At 41.7% G+C, this 16,602-nt stretch overlaps 1 protein-coding gene across 4 annotated transcripts in view; it reads right to left on the bottom strand.

The window, feature by feature from the left end:
• Nucleotides 1–16,602, bottom strand: part of SSH2 (slingshot protein phosphatase 2) — a 251,906-nt gene that overhangs the window by 8,786 nt on the left and 226,518 nt on the right. For all 4 annotated transcript variants that reach the window (XM_029927242.1, XM_029927240.1, XM_029927244.1 and 1 more), the window contains 3 exons: nt 14,154–14,300; nt 10,431–10,631; nt 674–1,508 (listed from right to left, as the gene is read on the bottom strand). In XM_029927242.1, coding sequence (XP_029783102.1) covers nt 674–1,508; nt 10,431–10,631; nt 14,154–14,300 — 1,183 coding nt within the window. The remainder of the gene's footprint in view (nt 1–673; nt 1,509–10,430; nt 10,632–14,153; nt 14,301–16,602) is intronic.

Raw genomic sequence — 16,602 nt, 5'->3', positions numbered from 1 at the left:
GGTCTGATATGAGGAACAATCCAGAAACATTAATAGCATCATCATCAAGAACTCAGCATCGGCTGCTACTCTAACAACTATTCACGCATGTCTAGTCTTATTGGTGAGATCTGGTTTGAACCACAGAGGCCCAGGGAGGGGACTTCTCCTTGTGCAGGCAGGACATATGTTTCGACTAATCCCTTTTTCCCACATCTCCTCTGAGGAATGCTTCCAGGGGGGCCTGGGTGGCTCAGTCTGTTAGGCCTCTGACTTCAGCTCAGGTCACGATCTCATGGTTTGTGAGTTTGAGCCCCGCGTCGGGCTTTGTGCTGACAGCTCAGCTCAGCTCAGCTCCTAGAGCCTGCTGCCGATTCTATGTCTCCCTCTCCTGCCCCTTCCTTGTTCATGCTCTCTCTCTCTCAAAAATAAACAAACATTAAAAAAAAAAAAAAAAAAAGAAATGCTTCCCCAAACACCAGAATTCTGGAAGATAAGTTTCTCAAAAGGGAATGGATTAAAAAAATTTTTTTAGCCCTAAGTTTTTAAGGAAAGTCTGGACCACACAGTTTTTTTCCACACTGCCTTCCTAAATGTTTAGCAACATCAAAAATAAAATGAACATAGCAGAACCCAAATATTTTATCTTCAAAGAGAACTGCATTAGGTAGAAAACTATAAAGACAGTTTTTACCTTTGACTGTTCCTCATCTATCGAAGATTCTTCAGATGCATGGGGAGTATTACTCAAAGAGCTGCTTCTCTGGTCATCGGCTGTCACTTCGGAAGGGGTTACTTCTACCACTGAGAGTCGACAGCTTTCACCCCTTCCTCCACCCAGTTCTTCCATCCTCGAGTGAGAAAAAGATCGAGACCGGGTTTCTTGGGAAAGCTCTACAAACTTCTCTAGGGCACTAAAAAAATCAATGCGATCTGTACTGAAATCTGAGACTTCAGCCTGGCAAGTGGGTTGGGGGCTTGGTGATTCAGGATCGGGGGACATGGGAAGGTCTTTCAGGCGAGACGTCAATTCTTCCAGAGGCAGTAAGTGGACGTTCACATCTGCTTTCAGTGCATCTGTCTCCAGATCTTCCACTGTTAAGTCTGGGAACTTGTTGGCAATTTCTGGGGCCTGTCCAGGTTGGATTAAGGCTTTGGATGCATGGCAGTTGTCAAGAGGGAATTTTGATTCATTGAGACAACACCCCGATGAGCATCCATTGATATCATTTAGGTTTAATTCATCTTCAATCTGTCCAGCATGAAATTCCCTGGAAGTAAACTCCAAGCAGATCATTCTTTCTTTGGTACACAGACCCTTCTGATTTTCATCTTGTGGAACAACGTGTTCCACAAAGACGGGAGGTATGGGTGGGTGACTCTCCATGGTCTTCACCTCGGCAATCTGGTCTGCTGAAGTGGTGATCTCCTTCTTGTTGAGTTCTAGCCCTGGTTTGCAGATAGGTTCGTGGTGGTCTGAGAGGTCGCTATCTGAATGAGATCTCCAGAGCTTGTTATGTCGCTGTTTGCTGTGGAGGACATACACAGGAAATGCCTCACTCTGGTTTGTGAAATAAACCAACACCCTCCTAGGAAATTGCTCCCCGAGAATATCAAACCTTAACGTGCAAAATGCTTTGTTAACACCCAATGGAAGAAGTAGGCAATAAACATTTGTAAAGATGTTCAATTTGGGGCACTTGGGTGGCACAGTTGGTTGACTCTTGATTTTGGCTCAGGTCATGATCATGAGATCGGGCCTCAAGTCGGGTTCATGTGGACAGCCTGGAACTTGTTTGGGATTCTGTCTCCCTTTCTGCCCCTCTCCCACTCATAGCTGTCTCTCTCAAAATAAAGTTTAAAAATGCTCTATTTAGCTAACAGCAAAATACAGAATCAAAGCAAAACAACAGAAACGAATATGAGATCTAATATTTTACCTATTAGAGACTGACAAGAGCTAAAATGGTTAACAGCCAGTGTTGATGATGGCATAGCCAGACAAACCTCTCACATACAGTTGGTAGGAATGGAAACTAGAAACTTTGAGTAAGATCTTACAATAGCTCTCAAAATTTAACTCTTTATCCAGCAATTCTTCCTTTAAGAACTTTCCTTGGGGAAATACTCCTATAGGTGCACAATGATACAGCTGTGGTGCTAAACAGACACAAACACAAAAGGATTTAAATAATTTTAATGTTTATTTTTGAGAGAGAAGGAGAGGGAGAGGGAGAGGGAGAGGGAGAGGGAGAGGGGGAGGGAGGGAGGGAGGGAGGGAGGGAGAGAGAGAGAGAGAGAGAGAGAGAGAGAGAGAGAGAGAAAACGAACAGAGTGTGAGCAGGGGAGGGACAGAGAGAGAAGGAGACACAGAATCTGAAGCAGGTTCCAGGCTCTGAGCTGTCAGCACAGAGCCTGATGCGGGGCTCAAACCCACAAACTATGAGATCATGACCTGAGCTGAAGTCGAATGCCCAACTAACTGAGCCACTTAGGTGCCCCAAAAAGAGGATTTACTTAAATTATAGTCCACATATCCACATGCTACAGGTACTTGAGTAGAACACTGTCCAAGATAAGTGAAAGAGCATGCTGACTACATTTGGAACAGGTGGTTCCCAGGCTCGAATAAGTACAGGAAAACATTTGGAGGTACATCATCAAATGGGTAACAGGGTTTCTTTCAAGGAAGGCTTCTGGAGAGGGCTTTACTTTCTTTACTCTATAATTCTGTAAGTTTTAAAATTTAAAAATAATGAACATGTTTAACATTAATAACTGGGGAGTGGTGGTGGAAACTAAAACAAAACAGCATCTAAGCAATACAAAGAGAAATATTCTTTGGAGCTCATTCCAAGTCCTCATAATTAGGATACAGAGTTGATACAAATAATCCCTGAAAGAGAAATGTGAGGAGGGTGGTAATGTTTCTTGAATTAGAAAGCAAAGATGAGGCTAGTAAATCCCCAGAAAAAGGTTGGTAACAGAACGGAAGAGGATACACATAAAGTATAGGCTTCTTCTCTCTGGATAAAAATCATGAAGCTGAGGTGACACCTGGAAAAGCAGGTGGTCCAAAGGAAGATCACACACACATATCCATTCTTTAGCTCATTTTTATGGAGGTCTGATGGGATGAGATTTTAGTTCAAACTATATTCTCTAACAAGGGAGCACAATTCCCAATGCCCTAGTCAAAAAGAAAAAGGTGGCCCTGTGGTTGGAAAGAATCACCTGCCCAGGAAACAGGTCCTTGGATATGGCATGGAGGGGTGTGGTTTCCATGACTTAAAGTTGATGAAGAGTTACCTAACTGCAGGGTGGAATGGGAAACAGCCCAAAACAATTTTTACCGCAGGCTCAGGGCCACGCCTGCCTGTGAATCTCTGCCGAGTCATGCGCCTGCACTAATGTGAACCCCTGTTTGTTCTCAGCTCTGCACCTGCTCTCAGCTCCCCCTGTCTGGCTGTGGCTTGGGTGGGGCTCTCTCTGACTCAGGCCTGCACAGCAGAAGGCTGCTTTTCTGAGTAGGGAACATGTCATTCTGCTTACGAAGACAAACTATAATCAATAGCTGGGAGGAAGGTAGGGTTTTCACTCTTTCCAAGCTGCATGAACTCTAGCCACCCCTAGGAGGAGACAACATACCACACTTCGCAAACGAGTGAATGACTGTGGGAGGGGCAAGCTGAAGAGTTGGATAGGTGGGGTCTAAAGTGTACTGGGATCAACAGAGGCCAATGTGCTTCCCTTAAAGTTTCTTTTCTATCTGGACACTCTTGTTTCCTGACCTACAAATGCCTTTGTTCTCCAATTTCTATCCCTCACCCATCATGAGGATGTTCAAACCTGCACCAACACCTCTCAGCGGGGATTTCCTTCTTTTCCTGGGGGAGATAGACATCAGAAAATATTAGGTCAGGGCTTTGGAATTAAACTGATACTTTCTTGGTAAAGGAAAAAGGAAAAAGGAAAAATCCCAGTCGAAAGATAGGTCTGATTCTGCTGCCTTTTTCACTTTTGCAACAGCACCAGCAGGGAGAGTGGTGGGCAGCTCTTTGATACCAACAAGATTCTCATTACCATGGCCTTTGAAGCACTGCTACTCCAGGGCCCCTTCTTGCTCCCTTCCTCCTCCTCCCACCTCAGAGGTTCGTAAATTCTGTCCTGAATTTTGTACTTACCATCTTCTTTATAGTGTTGACATGTTGTTTTAAAAAATTTTTTTTTTAAATGTTCATTTATTTTTGAGAGAGAGAGAACTTGAGTGGGAAGGGGCAGAGAGAGGGAGACATAGAATGTGAAGCAGGCTCCAAGCTCTGAGCTGTCAGCACAGGGCCCAATGCTGGGCTTGAACCAACAAACTTCGAGATGATGACATGAGCCAAAGTCAGATGGTTAAGCGACTGAGCCACCCAGGCGCCCCTACACATTGTGTTCTTAATAAGCTGCCTAGTTTTGCATGTTGTGAACTTACAGAATGAAATCATACTCTATGTATGGATTATTCTGTAACTGCTTTTTGCCTACACTGTTTTTAAGATTCATCAGGGGAGCCTGGGTCGCTTAGTCAGTTGAGCGCCCGACTTCGCCTTAAGTTATGATCTTGCAGTTTGTAAGTTTGAACCCCACGTCAGGCTCTGTGCTGATGGCTCAGAGGCTGGAGCCTGCTTCAGATTCTGTGTCTCCCTCTCTCTCTGCCCTTCCTCTGCTCAGTTTCTCTAAAAGAAAGAAACAGTAAAAAAAATAAAAAATAAGATTCATCAATGTCTATAGCTATAATTTCAGAGTATGATGAATATGCCACAGTTTATCCATCTGCTGGTGAACGGTTTTGGCTACTACTAATAGCACTGCCATGTGCACCTGTACTTGGTGCACACGTTGGTTTCTAAAAGATGCTATATATACGAGCAGAAAAGGTGGATCACAGGGCATACATGTACCATCGGTAACACCAAACTGTTTTCCAGTGCTGCCTTTTCCCAAGCCAGCTTATTCTGATGATGCTCCATCATTGGCAGGATAGACGTAAGACATTAGATCACATTTATTATTTTAAACTGTTAATGTTTAAATTCAGCTGACTCCTTCCATCTATTTCAGGTAGGCATCAAGTAAACAAGTTGCCAAAAAGAACTTCGGAGTTGGTCTGTGGCCTGGATGATGCAAAGAAGTCTCAGGTTCTTTTCTCCCTTGAGTGACCTCGGACCTAAATTTGTATTCACATAAACACACTGACACACATAAGGTAACTGGGTCATTCTGGGCAAGAATTTGGCCTTTTACTTCATAAATGAATAGTAAGGAAATCTAAACAACAAGGATGCATATAATTTCCCATTCTCTTGCTTCCAATTTGCTTTCTTCTTGTTACATGTTTGGTAAAGCACTAACCGTGTTTGAGAAAGTCATATAGAGGAAAATACTGCTAAAAATGAAGTATCAGTTATAGTAAAATCAGACTGTTTATGGTTACTTCTTAGGGCATGGGATAGCCTGTAGAAAAAAGAAGAAGAAAGAGAAGAAGCACCAACTGAGCATATTCTGTGTGTTGTGTGTGGTCCTAAATGCTTTAAGATTATTTCACTGAAGGGGCACTTGGGTGGCTCAGTCAGTTGAGCATCCGATTCAGGACATGATATCATGGTTCGTGAGTTTGAGCCCCACACTGGGTGGGCTCTGTGCTGATATCACAGAGCTGCTTGGGATTCTCTCTCTCCCTCTCTCTCAAAAATAAAATAACATAAACAAAAGGTTATTTCACTAAAAACTATTAAGAAAATCCTTTAAATCTCAATTGTGAATTGAGTGCATTCTTGGGTTCCCTCCTGCTGACTGACCACTGTGCACCAGCTAACTAGACTTCAATGTCTCCACCAGCAAAGCTGGTGAGGGTAAAAGACATTTCTGCCTCCTCTCTGGTGACAGGGGTTCAAAGAATCAGAACTGACATCCATGAAGACATTGGCATGACCTCTCCCTGGCTACAACCCAGTGTTTCTTCTCTGCTCCTTGTACACGGGAACCTAATCTCATAGACACATGGTCTAGCTTGCAAATGCCTGAAATCTGAACTTGTCTAATGGAACATAAATCTGCCAGATACTTGCATGATCAGAGTACAGCATAACAAACAGGATGTTGGCAGTTTAACGGAGGGTGTCATCACACACACATATACACGTGTGCACATGCACACCACACACACCCTTTTCCTCTCTCTCTATAACAACAGAAAAAATAAAGTTAGATATAAACAGTTATCAGTGGCTTTATGACACCCTTCCTTTTAGGTCTAAAGGATTATATTAAATATTAGCCTTCCTTAGGCTCCTAAAGACATACTGAAATATGCAAAAAGTCCCTTGCATTTCAGACAGGTGGCCACTGTTGGCCCATACCCTCACATCTGATCAAGGGGCCTGGTGTCACTTTGGTAAACTTCTCTTCTACCAAGACATCAACGTACTGAGAGCTAATACCCTCAAACTGGAGGCTGCCACGCCAAGTGAAGGACCCAGTACCACTCTAGACAATCAGGGGGCGAGAGAATGCTAGGATCAGGCTCTATCTTTTTGGGAAAACCACCAAGTGCTTTCTGGGAGAAGATGTGGAATACAAGATCAAACCACCTCTACAGGAAATGGATTTCATTGCAAACACAATGGGTGGGATTTTTCTAAGGACTTTCCTCTCCTGGCTACCTAAGTAAGCTGCAAGGCAACTGACAGAGCTTCAGGCAGTTCCAGGAGTCTGGGGCTGCTCTACCTTTGCTCTTCTAAGAGGCACGTCCTGGAGTAGCACTCTATAGCCAGGCGAGAGTGTGCTGGGCCCAATTCACTTGGCAGCCAGCTAGGCAGCAGTCTACAAGTGCTATTTCTTAACAACACACCAGAGATTGCAGATCCTAAAGGATGTACACCCAGCAGGCACTCTCACTTTTTCCTGACTGGTGGAGGCTGCCTGATTTGGTTTAGGAGACAGTCTGGAGGGAGGAGAGTAGGGGCAGGTCACTTATTCCCCTACCTCCCTCTCTGCAGGGGCACTTTGGGCTGGTCATGTCCTGTGACTGAAGGTTATTTCTCCTCTCTGAAAGTACTTTTGCTTCAGGAGTCTCCTTCCAGGTTCTAGTACCCGCTCCTTCCCTCTTTGGGCCTAGCAGCTATTACCAAACAGCTCTGCTGATGCAAGTCCCTCGATTCCACCACAATCCCAAACCTTTGTAAAAAGTCACCTTATAAAAACCCTTCTCAAATAATCCTAATCTGAGTATGTGGCTTCTTGCTGAAATACCAACTGATGGAGGTACTCCACTACCTGCAGCTGAAAGCAGCCTATGTGAAACCCCTAAAACTAGATTCCAGATCTTAAAATCCAGAAAACATTACAAATCCAGATCCCATGACCACTTCCTAGTCTAGTTTCTTTTTGTTTAAATGTTTGGTGGGGAGGGGCAGAGAGAGGGAGAGAAAGAATCCCAAGCAGGTTCCACGCTGCTAGCACAGAGCCTGATGTGGGGCTGGAATCCACGAACCATGAGATCATGACCTGAGTCATCCAAATCAAGAGTTGGATGTTTAACCAGATGAGCCACCCAGCGCCCCCCATTCTAATTTCTAATGGATTTAATGTGTCTGTGGGTTGTCGAAGGAGGATGAAATAAATGGCACATGCATATGTCTGTTTTCTGGGAGCCTTGGAGAAAGGAGATGATGAGAATCCAATTAGAATAACCCTTACCAGTAGAGAGTATATATTTATACACATTTTTATTTATAATAATCTTGTGAGGGGCCCCTGGGTGGCTCAGTCGGTTAAGCTTCCAACTTCAGCTCAGGTCAGATCTCACGTTCGTGGGTTCGAGCCCCGCATCAGGCTCTGTGCTGACAGCTAGCTCAGAGCCTGGAGCCTGCTTCTGGTTCTGTGTCTCCTTCTCTCTCTGCCCCTCCCCCTCTCATGCTCTGTCTCTGTATCAAAAATAAATAAAACATTAAAAAAAAATAACCTTGTGAAATAGGGTTCTTGATTTTCATTTTTTAGGTGGGGTCAGGATCAGAACTGTGAAGTAACTTCTCAAAGTTGTGGCAAGGGGATGAACCAGAGATGGAAACCAGATCCACTGACTCCAATTCTGTGGTTTTCTCATTTCCCAGGGCTTGCTTCTCCCTCCATGAATCAAGCCCAGGAAGGCAGGATGGAACAGAAATGGAAAGGAAGCGGCAGTGTGATTTGTGGGTTCATGCTGCCCTTCTTATCCTCATCTTAAGATTTTTCTGAAGTTCCTTTAACATCTAAGAAAAACCACACACGCTAAAAAAACCCAACCCAACAGCTTGCAGTAGCCTGGGATTCCAGAATAAATACTGAAATTGGCAGGACAGATAGTATCCTTGCTCTCAGTGGGTCACGTGAGGACACTGCCTGACATCCGTCATGTGTGTGTCTGGGAACACACAATATTTATGTCTCATCCAGCCCTCAGATGCCTCTTCCTAGTGCCAAAAAGAACTGCTATGTCCCACCTTCTGATCTAATCTAAAAATGTCATCAAAATCTGGCCCCAAAGACCTATAAATTCTTTTTAAGTGGAGGAGACATGAGTATCTTCCCAGCCTCCTAAAAGAATGGCTCTGATGAAATCATGCCAAGTACTGAGTAAATGGGAGGGGTTTTTTTTTAGTGGAAGCCATAATGCTATGCTGTGGCCACATTTTCACAATACTTTGGGAGTGAGCGGGTGGTCCCTCTGCCTGGATAGGCTGGAAGGCTATTTAACATTTTGTTCAGGGGAAATACAGGCCAGTCATGAGACTCACTGGAGGCAAACTCTGGCACCAGCCCCAACTGCTTCTAGGCAGCTGTGCCTTCATTTGAACAAAACCACCTAGACTATGCCCACATTGAAAAAACAAAGCAAAATCTAGCACTCCACAGAACTTTACCATGTGGCATCTCAGAAAATCGATGTTTAAATCCAGCTTAAATCCAGTTTAATATATGAATCTGTTTCTCTAAAAGCAATGAAGGCAGTATCACTTATATGTGTAATCTAAAAAAGCCAAATGGAGAAAGAATAGAGTAGTGGTTACTAGGGGGGTGGAGGATGGGGGAAATGGGGTGATGCTGGTCAAAGGGTACAAACTTCCAATTATAAGAGTAACAGATTCTGGGAATCTAATATATATCATGGAGATTATAGCTCAGAATACTGTATCACATATTACAACATTGCTAAGAGAGATCTGAAATATTTTGACCACACACAAAAAAATGGTGATTATGTTAAAGGGATGAAGATGTTAGCTAATGGTATGGTGATAATCAGTTTGCAATATATAAATGTATCAAATCAACACAGTGGACACCTTAAACTTACAAATGTTAGAGATCAATTCTCTCTCAATAAAGCTGGGGTGGGGGCAGGTGGAGGAAGAATGGTTAAATGATGGCTAAGCAGTATAACTGCTGAATATGTTTTGTTATAGTTCAAAAAAGAAAAAAAAGACTTATTTAATAGGTGAAGAGGTAGACTGAAAAATAGCTTTTGTGAAAAAATATCCATCAATATATGTGGTAAGAGTAAGACCTGGAGAAACATGTAAGATAATGTTGACTGCTATATGTGGGTACTGAACTTAAACATGATTTTTCTCCTTGCATTGTTTGCAAAACCAGATTAAAAGATTTTTAAAAAGAAAACAAGAGAACTATTTCTGGGAAGTACCTTCATACCCCAAATCTGATTTATCATATGACCAAAATTTTGGAGAAGGCTCACTGAAGCCAAGCACTGAAAAAAAATAATGCCTAAAATACAGCAGTGGGCACTTTTTTTTATTTTTAAAGAATGGGCCAAAAAATTTTTAAGAATTTCATCTATGCTTAGCATTTCTTTGGAAGCAATAACTATCCATTTCGATAAGGCAGCTGTATCTGGCCTTAGACAATGTTGAGAAATGTTTATGATAATCAGCACCTAATTGAGAACTAAAGTAAGAGAACAGTATTTCCACCTTTTAGTTTAAATGTCTTTAAAAACCTAATTTTAAATGCTTATTTTTTTTAACTAGTACTTATTAAAAATTTTTTTTTATGTCTTTATTTTGAGAGAGAGAGGCAGAGAGCGAGCGGGGGAGGGGCAGAGAGAGAGGGAGACACAGAATCGGAAGCAGGCTCCAGGCTCTGAGCTGTCAGCACAGAGCCGATGTGTGGCTCAAACCCACGAACCGCAAGATCATGGCCTGAGATGAAGTCAGACGCTTGACCAATGAGCCACCCAGGCACCCCTAGTATTTATTTTTTAAAAACTAGACTGAGAGAAGCTTCAAGTTTCTAAATGTACCCCATATCCAAAGTAGGCTGCAAACTAGCTGCAGGGAAGGACATTGTACCTTGGCCCAGGGTGCATAACAGAGGGAAGATCTGAGAAAAGTGACTGTGGGACTCACCTGGCCAGCAAGATGCCCTGGTACTCTTCCAGCTGTCTCATGAAGCTGGGGTTGGGCTTGGTCACTGTTCGCCTTTCCTTCACGTAGTCATAGGCTCGGTCCAGATTCCAGCCATATTCCTTCATTGCATAGGCAATCACAGTGGAGGCTGAGCGACTTACCCCCATTTTGCAGTGCACAAGGCATTTAGATCCATGTTTCCTAGGTTGGGCGACCGAGTAAGGAGAAAACCACAATAGTGAGTACATTTTAAAAGGTAGGTTCTAAATGTTTCCAAGTCTCCCGCCGCCCTTCCGTTTTCATTTGATCCATCCCACCTTAGTGCACTTGTATACATCTGTAGTCATATGTACAGGGATGGCAGGCAATTCTAGTGTGCTCACACAATATTCAATGTTAATATTAATCCTTTTAAATTTGTTCAGCAAACATTTCCCAGGCAATCACCATATGTAAGATAATGTGCAAGGTCCTGGGATGCAAAGATAAGTAAATCTTCTATAGGGTAGGGGGTTCAGTGGGAGAAACAGATAATTAAAATTCAAAATGGTAACTGCAATGACAGTTGGTCACAGTTAAGTGGAAGAATTTTCAATTTAAGAGACTGGACTCCATTTTATGTGTTTGGAGGCCAGTCCCCACACAGCCCCAGGGACATATTTCAGGGCTGGCACACTCTTTGAGTTACAAGTGTGACAGTGATTAATCTAATTCACCCAAATGTTCTGAGTTGCTTCCAGTTCAAGCTCTGGTAAGGGTTCTGTCCCTGGAGGAAAGTACAAATCAAATGAAACTAACCCTCCTCTTTACTCAGATGAAGTCCTAGATATTATTTTTTACCACACTACCACTGTGTTCTGTCTAGGGACTGGCTAGACCATCTGTGAGGTTGGATGGGACCAGGTGATGCACCATGTGACTTTCTTAGTGAGGAGGGTGGAATGATTAACTACCTGTTGTTTTAATGGAGTGGAAGACAGAGAAAACAGTTACCAGAAAGTGACACTAAGAAACAAACAAAACCCTTCAGTCTTAACATGCCAGAGCTCATTACCTTGGCTATAAACGTAACTCAGTTATGCTACTTCTGCTTATTAATAACACGTCTGCATAAAGTAAGCCTTTAAATATTTACTAAATATATGATGAACAAACTTATGGGTCTGCTGTTAGACCTGTCAGCTGTTATGTAGAAATATTTTAAAATACAGAAAAAAGAATGGTTACTCTTTTCACTGGTATACATAGGCTAAAAAAAATCCTTCCCACATGGCTATTTCAATAAGTAAAAAACAAGAAAGTATATGGCCTAATAGGGAAATCTATTCACTCATTTACTGTTTTAGACAAGCTTCCTTCCAGAAGCTTGTAATTCTTCTGTTGGAGATACACATTGAAGAGTTAAGTACAATGCAAGGAGGCATGAGGTTCTGTACCAAAATAAGTGCAATAAGTGATAGGAATGCAGAGAATGGTTGGTGATAATGCTATGGAATAACGGTCTCAAAAGGAAGGTAAGAATAACCTCCTATCCATCATTTACAGGCAAAATTTTGGAGTCCTTAGGTTGGTGCAGCTGTATGGCTCTGTGTGCTTAGATGACCCCAAGTGACTAGGATGTTGTTTTGTTTATGGCACCACAGGGTTTACATTTAAACTACAGTACATAGTGACTCAAATATGAGTTCAGACATGTGCCCTATATTTTCCCATCAAGCTCTGACATCAGATTTCAGGTATATACTTGCAGGCTTTGAAGGTGCTCAAGTTGGATACTTTTAAGAAAAATACAATTATGAAATCCACCCCCATAAAAGCATTTCTTCATTTTGAGCTGGGCTTTTTAAGTGGATGGCTTGTAACTCACATACTCAAAAGATGTGAAGTGAGTTCTCACCTAATCCAATTTCACCTTTCAGTTTTGGCCACATACTTCCTCTACCTCTCCAATCCCTCACTGAGCTGGGTTGTCTAGATTAAGCCTGGTATCACTTTGGGAATCCTAAACCCACTCATTTGTAGGTTGTGTCTGGAATTCAAGGCCCTGATTTGGATGAAACACATGAGGGGTCCAGGGGGCCATTTGAGGCAGCACTCACTCTCAGACGCTGACCACACCTGCATGAGCCTGAGCAGGAGGGCCTGCTCACATGCAGCCTGGGTGCCTCACATATCTCACCTCAGTCCCAGCCCTGCCGAAATCGGCTTTTCCTTTCACTAAGACGGGGGCCTCACCTGAACTCTAGGCTGACAACTCACCTAGTCTTTTCCAGTCTTCTTTGCTTAAGGAACTAGACTATTCCTATATACTAGGTGGACTCCAAAATCAACATGATCTCAGGTTCAAGTCCTGTCTTCACCACTTGTTGCTTATTAACCTCTTGGAACTTCATCTCTACAGTCTGTCGTCATCTGTACAAAAGGATGATGGTATGGGCCTCTCTGGATTTTGGAAAATATTACACGAGAGAATATGGGTAAAGTACCTGGCACATAATAAGCATTCCATGAGTGGTATTATTGAGAACAATTTCATAGGCTTCAAGACTCAGGTGCAGGCTACGCGGACTGAGAGTATGACCTCAAAGCCAGTATAGGAGGATTCAGGGTAACTAAGAGGAAAGACTTCCTCTCTTGAGTATGGGGGTTCTGCAGAGAGATGTGGAATCACTGCTGAAGGAGGACTTTATTTTTTAAATTTTATTTATTTATTTATCTATTTATTTATTTAAATAGTTTATTGTCAAATTGGTTTCCATACAACACCCAGTGCTCTTCCCCACAAGTGCCCTCCTCCATCACCACCACCTCTTTTCCCCCTCCCCCTTCCCCTTCAACCTTCAGTTTGTTTTCAGTATTCAATAGTCTCTCAGGTTTTGCGTCCCTCTCTCTCCCCAACTCTCCTTCCCTCTTCCTCTCCCCCTGGTCCTCCATTAGGTTTCTCCTGTTAGACCTATAAGTGCAAACATATGGTTATCTGTCTGAAGGAGGACTTTAAAAACAGAAGTGCTTCTCATCTGCATGGATGATTTGGATGTGGTACCTTTGAGTAGGGCAGCATGGCCAGTATGCTCATTTACAGTTCCTTTCTATTGAAGGACTATGTAGGATTGGCAAGGAAATCCCCGGGGACTTAAAAAAAAACATTGGTGCTGACATATTAATACTAAACACTAAATACAATTAAATAGTTTCACTAAAAGGACCAATTTAAAGATGACATGAAAAGACGGGCCAGAGAAAAATCTCACTGTTTAGAGTACCATTAAAATAAAGTAAAAAGAATGACAAAAGACTCCCAAACCCCACTAGGCGTCTCCTCTTGTCTTCAGGAAGAAGAGCTCCGTACTCCACCTGTGTGGGGCAATTTCTATTACACAACTTTCAAATGTCCACCTCGACAACTTAAGTACTTCATTAAGAATTTCTTCCTTCTCTCATTCTTATTTCTTTTGCAGCAGCTTCAGTTTATTTTCTCTAATTTTGTGCTCAATGGAAATAGTCAACACGAGGTGATCTTCTTCCAGGGGCTTCATCTACTTATAGGAAAAGCATGAAGTCACTGGTCAGCTCTTCCCTAAAATTAAGGAACCTCAGTGTCCTTTTTCTCTTTACTTCCTTCTCCTTGAGCACAGTCAAGCAAGTAATCTACAGCTCCAGGCCTCAGCCATGGATGGTGCACAAGAACACAGAGCAGAATATGTGTGTGGGACCGCTACTCACTTTGCTTTAGAGATGAATTTGTAAGTGTCATTCCAGTATGCCAGGAGATCCGTTGCCTCTTCATCATATACTCGGATGTTATGATACTCAAAGACGCCTGGGAAGAAGTTATCTATCTCTCGAGTGACATTCAAGATATACCGCACCCTGTGAGGAAACCAAGGAAAAATATGGGCTCTACTACTAGTTTCTTTTCAGTTGTTAAAATTATCAGAAATATAATTTATTCTTTGGAAGTCATTTGTATTAAATCAGGACTATAAACATCTACCACAAGAAAGAAAGAACAGGAAAGGGAAAAATCTCCACTTACCTTTCTAAATGTCAGATTTTGTTCTATCGCTCTCTCTAAACTACATGAAAGGCAAAAGAAGCAAGGGCTGGGAGAGTCAGAGGAAAGTTGAACCTAAAACTCTTTCAACTCTCTAAGCTGCATTCTTGGCCACCACAGTAGCAGATGTGTCTGATTCTCCCATATACTGAGAGGCTTGCAGAAAAGGGTTTCTGTGTGATAAATTTTTTCTGCTCTTGCTCTCTCTCTCACTGCACAACTTCAATACATGCTTGGGTCTAATTTGCCAAAGGGTTATCTTTTCTCAGTGCTGTGTGGACTTAAACATCACTGGAGTTTACTCCAACAACACAACACAGATTCACTTATTTCTTTGTAGAAGCTGCTTCTCTCTTAGAAGTAGACATGGGGTAATTACAAACCCAATCTCTGAAGTCAGAGAAATGACTACAGAGAGAGAGTCATAGTTAACCAATTCTGTGGTTAAGGTCCAGAGATCAAAATTTTTCTGAAATATTTGAATCTTGGCATCAAAGTCCACTACTAGAAAGATTTTTTTTCCTTTTAAAAAGGAAGCACATGCAATTGTGGAAAACAGTACATAGAGTTACTCTACAGCACATTCCTCTATAAACCCAAAAGAAATGAAAATATAAGTTCACCCCAAAATTTGTATGTGAATGGTCACAGCATTCATACATTCATTAATAGCTAAAAAGTGGAAACAACTCAAATGTCCATCAGTTGACTAATGAATAAATAAAATATGGTATTTGCAAACAATGGAACATTATTTGGCAGTAAAAAAGAGAATAAAGTACTAATACACATTACAACATTGATAAACCTTGAAAATATAATGTTAAGTGGAAGATACTATTCTTAAAAGAACACATGTTATATGATTCCATTCAAATGAAATGTCCAGAATAGGTAAAGTAGATTAGTAGTTTCTAGATCCTGGGAGAAGAAGGGAAATGGGTACAGACTTTCTTCTTTGGGCTGAAAAATGTAAAATAATTGTTGCATGACTCTCTAAAGATTAATATCATTTAAATGTCCATTTTAAAGTTTATTTATTTATTTTGAGAGAGAGGGGTGAAGGGGAGGGAGGGAGGGAGAGAGAGGGAGAAAGAGAGAGGGAGAGGGAGGGGAAAGGGGAGGGAGGGGGTAGAGAGAGAGCAAGAGCAAGCCAGCACGTGCAAGAGAATCCCAGGCAAGATCCTCAATGTCAGCCTGGAGACTGATGTGGGGCTCGAACTCATGAACCGTGAGATCATGACCTGAGTTGAAATCAAGAGTTGGATGCTTAACCAATTGAGCCACCCAGGTGCCCCAAAGTGTACATTTAAAATGAGTGAACTGTATGTGAATTTTATCTCAATATAATAGACCAAAAAAAAAAAAAAAAAAGAAAAGAAAGGAAAGCACATTTATTTTATTAAAAATAAAAACAAATCCCATACTTTAGTAACATATTACGGCAGGATGTTTCCCAATCCTATTTATTACAGGAGCCACTACCAATTGAGATTAGCACCCCTTGAAACTTGTTTGCCACCTCCATATGGAGTAGCACTTTCCTTGGGGTTCTAAAGTCAGTAGATTGGGTGAAAACGGCCTTATGTCAAAATTAAGCTTGACGAAATAAGTCAGGCAGAGAAGGATAGATACCATATGTTTGCACTCATAGGTCTAACAGGAAATTTTCAGAATGATCTAGCTTCAAGAAAAGCAAGCAGTTAGTAGTGCTTAAGAAAAATTGATTCAGTATCTAATGGATAGTTGATACCTGTCACAACACAGCATTTTACATACTGTTAAGTGAAACTGCAATACAATCTAAGTTTATTTTGGGAGTGTTTGCTGTATAATTGGATTTAATGAAATGTTTAGAGGTGTATAGGCATGACTTTGAGTAGATAATGTAAGAAAATGCAAAATGCTTATTGATTCATGATGTGGTTTCATCTTAGCTTGGGCAAACCATGCAGTATTTAACACATAGTAGCAGAATATTTACTATTGAAGCTTGAAAAGATGTGAGTTCTTTGTGTGCAATCTTTCATTTATGCAGGTGAGGGTTTTCTTTTTTTTTTTTTTTTTAATATTTTTACACTGTAGTACTTGTTTTGCTTGTTGGGGGTGTTTGCTTAT

This window comes from Suricata suricatta, chromosome 17, assembly GCF_006229205.1.
Source record: "Suricata suricatta isolate VVHF042 chromosome 17, meerkat_22Aug2017_6uvM2_HiC, whole genome shotgun sequence".
Taxonomy (NCBI): domain Eukaryota; kingdom Metazoa; phylum Chordata; class Mammalia; order Carnivora; family Herpestidae; genus Suricata; species Suricata suricatta.
The sequence above is the reverse complement of the archived record's forward strand: the minus strand, read 5'-3'. Positions and strand labels throughout refer to the sequence as shown.